This window comes from Prunus dulcis, chromosome 1 (assembly GCF_902201215.1).
Source record: "Prunus dulcis chromosome 1, ALMONDv2, whole genome shotgun sequence".
In the NCBI taxonomy this organism is placed as follows: domain Eukaryota; kingdom Viridiplantae; phylum Streptophyta; class Magnoliopsida; order Rosales; family Rosaceae; genus Prunus; species Prunus dulcis.
The window spans coordinates 7,423,119-7,431,930 of NC_047650.1; the positions used below are offsets into that span (position 1 = coordinate 7,423,119).

The following is an 8,812-nucleotide window of genomic DNA, read 5'->3' on the forward strand; positions in this document are numbered from 1 at the left end:
CTTAAAATGTATTACGATCTAATTATGTAATAACCTCAAAAATAATACTTGATTTTATTATTTATGTGAAAAATCTTAGAAGTTGTGTTACTTTATTGGGTGTTTTATGAATTTGGTTTAATGTGAAAATATTGGAATTAAGTGAGTCTAATCTCAAATTTGGACTAAAATGCCCTTATGATTAAGTTTATGATTTTTTTTGAATGAAGTAGGGCCCGTTTAGGCCTGGCCCGGCCCGATGAGCTTTCTCAAGCCTAACTCATGGGTCGGGCTTGGGCTTTGAATTTTCTAAAAAAACCCGGCCCCGTCCGATATTTTCTCTCTCCTCTTTAAAGCCTGGCCCGGCCCTGCCCAAGCCCATTAAATTTGGGCCGGGCTTGACGAGCCCTACCATAAGGTTACAATCCTAGATCCGCCACTGCCAATGACCAAACATAATTCGCATCACCAGTTAAATAGTTCACGTGTTAGAATTGAAATTTCGCTACACATGAACGGGCGTGTGAAGATGTGAAAGTTTTTACCCCAAACAATTAATCCTTTTTCACAACAATTAGCATTTGGGATTGTGAGAAAGTGAGAGTTACAATGGAAGCAAAGTAGAGACTAGTGTGTTTGAGTTTCCTCCCTTCCCCTTTCTAACTTGGCAACAACAAGAAATATAATTTTATCTTTTTTACTCTAACATTAATTACCCTTCATTAAGTGGGAGACTGAGAAGTTGGTTGCAGAGAAGACATGAATGAAGCCATATGTGTTTTACGTTTTCTGTTATATATAATAGACACACACATAAGTAGGCCTAAGCGCGGATCGGTTCAGAACGATAGAGGGCTCTTTCGTTAACCAAACCAAAGACTTCAGTAGACCAATTTATCTTCTGTTAACCAACCATTAGGACCTTTAACCGTTCAAATCGATTAACCTAACATACAATTCAGATTGGTTTGGAAGGCCGATAGTACCGTAATAAAAACATACAAATAAAAATACAATTTATAATCATTTCACATAACATAAGTTCTTGAGCAAATACACCAAATTATCCTTGTAAAATATAAAAATCCAATAGTCTAATTCATCCAAATACGAAATCAAAGAAATTAGTTTTAAAGTTACAGACTAACATGAAAAATACATAATAAAATAGCAAATTACATTACAAAACAAAAAAAAACAAAAAAAAATAGTTTAAACGTTGCAACGAACCAAAAACTACAACAAAGAGGTCTAGTAATCTTCAATTCAAATATGATTCGTGTACTGCAACCAAAGAAAAACAAAGTTAAGAATAAATATCGAGTACATGGGCATGTTACTTAAGATAAAGGAAGGTTATTAGTCACTATATCATTCAATATGCATTAAAGATGTACTGGTAGCAACTTGCTCTTTCATTTGAGAACTAGAATATACTTCTACATCATTAAACAAATTATGAAAGTGAGAAAATAAACATATGTCATATGAATGCAATTGAAAAACAAAAGAAATATGCAAAATTAAAATTACTTACCAGTCTCAATTTTCTCCAAAGCATCATAGAACTCAAGTTCCTCCTTAGTGGGATCCTTCTAAAACGAAAACTCCTCGACTTTTAGCCAATCACTTGTTCAAACCAAGGCCTCCGCCATTCTTCAAAGAAGCACGAAATGTATCTACAATTCTACCACCCAAATTAAAGGCAGATTCTAAAGCCACGGTAGAGATTGGAATGCTAAATACATCCTTAACAAATTGTGATAAAATCGGAAACCTTGGACTATTCTCTCGCCACCAAGACAACAAGTCAAAGTTGGGATTTCTAAGATTCTCAAGTGGTTCTAACAAATACTTATCCACTTCATTTCTTATCTCAACAACATCCATCACTTGTCTCAACTTCATAAATTTAGATAATCTTTCCGCCTCAACAACATCTTCATCATTTACCATAATTGTATCCCCAATTCTCACCAAATTGCTATCATTATAACTTGGGTTAATTACAGTTTAGTACCCTGTGTTTACACCCTTAAGACATGTTAGTCCCTATCTTTTCAATTTTAACAATCACATACCCTAGTCTTTTAAATTTGTTACAATGTGGTTCCACCGTTAGGTTTCCGTCAAATTTCTCCGTTAGTTGCCTACGTGGCACTATGGATCCCACCTTTTTTTTTTCTTCTTTAAATTTTAATATGAATAAGAGAAAAAATCTGGGTTAGGAAGAAAAAATCGGCTTGGGGCTGTGGTTGCAGGTTAGGGTATGGTATAGTTTGCAGGTGATGGTGTCATGGGATATAAAGCAGAGATGAGAGAGAGAGAGATATATATATATATATATATATATATGAAGACCGGCAGTTCGGGTTTTAGGTTCGTTGGGGGTTGGAAGGCGGTGGTCATAAGGGAATGGGATGCTAGGTGGTTACGCTGCGGTGGAAGGTGGCTGTGGTATGGGTTTGAAGGTTGGGTGTTGGAGATTGATCAGGAGAGAGAGAGAGAGAGAGAGAGAGAGAGAGAGAGAGAGAGAGAGAGAGAGAGATTTATTTTTTTGGTTTTTAATATTTTATTCATATTTAAAATCAATTTAAAATTAAAAAATGTGGGACTCATAGTGCCACGTGGGCAACTAGCAGAGAAATCTGACGGAAACCTAACAGTGGAACCACATTATAACAAATTTAAAAGATCAAGGTATGTAATTGTTAAAATTGAAAAGATTGGGACTAACATGTCTTAAGGGGGAGAATCGTAGAGTACTAAACTGTAATTAACCCTTATAACTTTGGGCAGTCAAGGGGTCAGCCACTTTATACACATCATACATGTGGATTAAAAAGTCCTTGACTCCTTTGTGTAACTCATTAACCTTGGAGGTATTGGATTCTAAATCAAAAAGACTAAATAAGGGATACTCCATTTTGTATCGGGAATCAAGAACAATTGCAATAAGCAACAATTTGTTAATGTCAACCTTTCCCCAATACTTGTCAAACTTTCTTTTCATTGATGTTGCTATGCTCTTCATGAGAGAATCCTCACATAAAACTTTTGCAATTGAACAAAAATAGCACACATTTGATGGAAAGCTTAGTGGGAAGTCACTACCCTTGACCCACTAAATTTCAAAGTGGCTTCGTAGTACGACTTCAAAAACTTGACCAATATTCTAGCACAATCCCAATCATTTGAGGTAGAAGGCCTCTTTATTTTTTTTTTCCTCTTCTCAACATTATCATCCATAAAATAACTCACAAAGTGTGGGTTTCCATTATCCTCCAACATCATTTCAAAAGCTATTTGATACTTCAATGCTCTTTCCAACAATGAATAGGTGGAATTCCACCTTGTACACACATCTAAGGGCACAAGCCCTTTGATATCAAGTTTCTCAAAAGCAACACATCTTCTCTAACTTTTCAACCTTGCAGCGGAAAAGTGGATGTACCTCATTGAATTAGTAATGGCCATAATGGAGTTATCCAATTCTTTCATCCCTTCAAACACAATTAAATTGAAAATATGTGCACAACATTGCACATGCAAACAATCACCATCAAACATAAGTGTTATGCTTTTGGTCAACCTACTCTTCATATAACTTATCATTTTATCATTAGAAGTTGCATTATCAACAGTAATAGTAAACACCTTTTCTATACTCCAATCATTCAAACAATAATCCAAAAGTTTTCCAATAGTTTCACTCTTATGGTTTGGAATGACACAAAAACTTATAATCCTCTTGTGCAAGTGCCAATCAACATCAATAAAGTGAGTCATGACCAAGGTCTAAAATATCGGTGATATCGGAAATATCGGTAGTCCAAAAATACGGAAATTTCGATGAAAATATCGGGATATTATCGATATCGATAAAAATTGAATAAAAACCACGGAAATTGTAACAAAAACTTGGAAATTTTTATTGAAACTTTGGAGGATGCTTATTTAGTCAATTATCTATTAGTTTATCACAAAAAATTGGAAGGAAATGCATTGCATGATGGATTTAACTAATTTAAGTTGATTATATAGCGAGCTGACAAACACTGTGAGTGTAGAAAATATGTAGTAATTAATGAACGAAGATTAAACACACCACAATCATTTATATATAATAATTTACTACAATATTTTACATTTTATACATTGCATGGTAAGATACATAAATGACTTAGTAATTAATTGACCAAATAAAGAATAGAAAAATTAAAAACCACATGTCATTGACTAAGTAATTAATTGACACAATTTAAAATATAATACCACCCTTAAATTTGGAATAGATAATAATAAACATGCAAATTAAATAACAATAATGAATGAGAATAACTTACTATGAACTTGTGGGGAAATTGAGGTTGATAGATGTTGAGAAAAATATGAGCATTATGTTTTGTTTTGGAGAGATGTTGAGAAACAAGAGACGGCATGGTAACCTAACTATATGTATAGAAATATGACTACAACTAATTAGTTAGGTGTGTGGTTGAATGGTGGAGTAAATAAGTTAGTTGAAACGTGGTGAGTAGTTGAAAAGTTGAAACTTGAAAACCAGCTCGCAATTAGTTATTATATATATTAGATTACATAGATAATAATCACAAACTGACGACCAGCGCAGTGGTTAAGAGGCTGCCAACTTCGCAAGGGGGCTGGGTTCGAGCCCCAGCGTGCGCAGGTGAGGGAGTTTACATGTTTAATTTTTGAAATTTCATCTCGCGATATATTGACCATTTGAAGCCGAATATTGAACGAAAATATCGCAGCCGAAATATCCTCGAAAATATCGACGAAATTATCGATATATTGACGATAAATGGAAGGTTGGAAAATCTCTAAACCACATCCTCTACATGACTAAATGGAAGCTTATCACGAATAATCATCCGTGCACATGCAAGTCTAGATCTCTCCTTACTAAATAACCAACTCACTATATTACCCCCATCATCCTTCTTGTCAAACGATAAGAGTTTTTGACTTTTGTCATCTCTAAGTTGAGATGGCTTACATGTACTCTTTAAATGATCCATAATCTTGCTTACAATACTTACATATGCATCTAGGTTCTGTAAGATGACTTATGTGAGTTAGCCTAATCACGTGTTATGATTATCATATTAGAATGAGATAATGGGATTTATGTTTATCAGTTATTGTCAAGCTTCTAGTTTTGACAGACTTTGGTTAGTTTATATTGACTAGGACTCAATCACTTAAGTATATTAGTTTTGTTTAAACTCTTACTCTATCTATAATATGAGAGATAGTGTTAAGGTTTCTTCAATATAAAAGAATCAGTCCCTCCTCTCACAATACACAAGTTCTGTAGCGTGCTTGACCTATTGATAGCAAGAACATTCTGGTGTTGGAGAGATAAGAAGATCATTCTCATAGTTGTCATGTCTTCTTCACTTAGTATGAATCAATCGATAAGTATTCTTCATTCATGTTGTAATTCATGTGTTTATTGTATTTAACTTCAGTTTTACTTACAAGTTCATCATCATTCGTATCGTCTTTCTTCTTTATCTTATCAAAATGTTCCCACATATTAGACCGAGTTGCAATTTTTCTTTTTGAGTTATTCGTTTGTGGAAGTGGGGAAATGACATTTGATGAACTATCTATAGTTAGTGTAAAGCTTGGTGTCAAGGTAGAACTTGGGTTTGATCTCTTACTCATTTGTAAATTGTACTTATAAGAACAAGCCTAATCGAATTAACAAACAATTATTTAGTCTAACCAACAACATAAAATAAATTGATATTTAATAAAGCATATGGACTTATTTAATAAACAATTATTCAATTAAAGAAACTGACTTGAGCATGTGCAATTATTATTATAATTTCTATGATGGAATTTGAATATTAGAAAACAATAAATTACTCATGAATATTAATACATGTGCAATTGAAGCAAAACCTAGAGGACCCAACTTCATAAAAACAAACCTCACACAATTGAAGCACAGCCAAAATGATGTCACACAGGTTATAGACAGCAATGGTGCTTGCTTGTGGGTTAAAGACATGGTGCAGAGCGGCTGATTTGAGCTAACAGAGAGACAAGATATCATATGCTTAGGGGCTTAGAGATTGGGTGTTTGAGGTTTGAGCGGCTGAATGAGAAACTAAAAGTGGCATAGCTAATTTTTAGGTTATTGTGTACTGTGTTCTAGTATTTTGCAGCATATGATAACTTTCAACTCCACCACTAATCAGTTGACATGTGTATATTAGTATTTAAATAATAAAATAATTATAAATATCGGACCGATACGGGTTTCCTTTGGGTTAGGGATATTGTTACCTGTTAACTAAACCAAACGTTTTAGTACGGAGCGGAATAATTAAAATTAAAAAATAATTATTTAACTAAACCAAATCAAACCGTCGATACAGTACGGTCGGTATGCGGATAATTCGAATGAAATGCCCACCCTTATACAGAAGCAACCTGCCAAAATGCATGCATGCTGTGGCAAATCCAAAAATTGTTAAAGGAGGGGCAACATTTAAAAGGCTAACAACTCCACACACACACACACAAAATTTACTTTAAGAATTCTCAATTTTTTTTTTAAAAAAATCACGGTATAATTCAAATGATACTATTTTTATTCATAATTTATGAAAGACACAATATTTTCTTATTAATTGAAAAAGATTAACTGATGAATTTTTTGTTTTTGCTTTTGAAGAACTTGCATGATGCACATTCATGTTTTGAATATATTGATTAATTGGATTTACAATATTGTAACGTATATATGAATAACAAAATATTCTAGTAAGCTTTAATGACCACTCTACCCTCAAACTAAAGCTGCAACATGTTGTGGTCTTTAATAGAACAAAAACTAAAATACATGTAGTGCACAAAGCGATTTTAAAATAGATTAATTGATCTGGTCCAAAACGATTCCTTTTGGCCGGATTATTAAGAAGAAAAATAGATTGCGATGCCTTATTACTTTATTGCTATTCACTCTGGCCTTTCCACAAACATGTTGTGGGCATTCTTGGCCAGCCACCCAGTAGCCCAAGAGGTCAAGATGACTGACTTCTATGGTATTTTCTGATAACAATATTAGTTAGTTTTTATTCAGTTAAGCTGTCACGTGTGTGCTCACGTGTTGTTAGTTAGTATTAGCTATAATTAGTTAGATTATTAAGTCTTGGTTAGTGAGATATATAACACTGATGACACTACCATTGTATTCATTTCCTGTGAAATCAATATACAGAGCATATCATTTTCTCTTGAATCTTCTTCTTCTTATTAGCTTTCTTAATTCTTAAGCTTCCTCTTCTAAACTGTTAACATGGTATCAAGAGCCATGGTTCGATCCTGAGTTTTTTCTGCTTCCACTGTCTATGCCTTGACACTCTTTTCTGGAACTCCATGGAAATTGACGTCGATATCTGATTCTTCCACTTCATTATTGGATTCTCAATTTCATCAAACTACTTTAAGGTTTCTATTCAACTTGCTATTGGGGATTTTCAGTGTCCTTTTTGATTCGATTGTATTTTCATTTTTCTTACTCGCTTGCTACTCACTTTTTGGGGTTTTCTATGAGATTGCTGATTTCAAGCCTTCGAATTGAGGATTTCTAAATCCATATATATTTCGCGTAATTCTCCATTGATTTGCGAATTCAAAGACCCATCGATTGAGATTTGTTGATGTTCTGGTGGCATTCGATGTTATTGATGGATTGTTGCTCACGTTAGGGTTTTTCGATTGGGATTTGTTCTACTCAAATTGTCAAATTGTGGCTGTTCAGATTGCTTCGACTCGCTAACTTCAATTTCATGTCTGCCTATGGAGGTTGTATTTTCTCAATTCTGATGTGTGGTGGATTTTAGATTGTTTGTTGCATTTCTGCTATTTGCGTCTTATGGATGTTCTTTTGGTATTTCTGTTGTTCATCCTCTGTCTCTTCCTATGTTCAAAGATTCAAGTTTTCTCTTCACCTTTGGTTGATAGTTACTGTAGTCGCTCCCAAATCAAACATTGAATTCCTTGCTATAAAAATCACCTTCATGTTCTTGAATGCATCACCATGGGTCAAATATTGATGGTTTATTTGTTATTTACTGTGTCAATTTTCTTGTGCATCCAAAATCTCAGTACTCCTATTCTTGACTCTTCAATCCCACTTCTTTGGAGAACAAGAAAATCTTGAATGAAACAATACTTACATGGGTCTGTCCCAATTCTCTTCTTAATTTCTTATCTCCGGGAACAAAGAATTTCCTATTTCTCGTTCTCTTCTATCTTTTTTCTCCAATCTCTAAGGGAACACAAGAATTTCCCGACTTTTTCTCTCTCTTTTCTACAATGTCTAAGGGAACAAAAGAATTTCTCAATTCTCCCTCCCACTTTTCTATCTCATTTCTATAATCTCTAAGGGAACATACGAAGTCCCAATTCTTCCTCTTTTCTATCTCCTTTCTAAAATTTATAAGGGAACAAAAGAATTTGTCAATTCTTCTTTCTTTCTATCTCATTCTAGATGTGGGGGTCTGATTACATAATTGATTTGGATTGCTTATTGAGGATGCAGTTATTTGGAAAATTTGGCATACTTGATGGTTCATACAGTGAATCAGTTGGTAAATCTCATAGGCACACAGTTGGTAATTTGTGCTCCGTAAGGTTGAGAAATTCGTTGACTGGAAGAGTTGATGGAGCATGTATTATGCCTATGATATTACTTGTTAATCAGTTGCCGAAGTTTGATGAGGTGTATTTGAGTTGTCTATGGTTCCTATACTCTCTCTCGGAATCAGTGGAAGGTTTAGCATGT

The 8,812-nt window shown here is 34.1% G+C and overlaps 1 protein-coding gene across 1 annotated transcript in view; it reads right to left on the reverse strand.

Annotated features, from left to right (window-relative positions):
• Positions 1-1,350: 1,350 nt before the first annotated feature.
• The window catches only part of LOC117633610 (protein FAR1-RELATED SEQUENCE 5-like), an 8,688-nt gene continuing 1,226 nt past the window's right edge, over positions 1,351-8,812 (reverse strand). The window contains exons 2-3 of the mRNA XM_034367307.1: positions 1,517-1,574; positions 1,351-1,418 (exon numbers count right to left, since the gene is read on the reverse strand). Of these exons, the coding sequence (XP_034223198.1) occupies positions 1,351-1,418; positions 1,517-1,574 (126 nt within the window). The remainder of the gene's footprint in view (positions 1,419-1,516; positions 1,575-8,812) is intronic.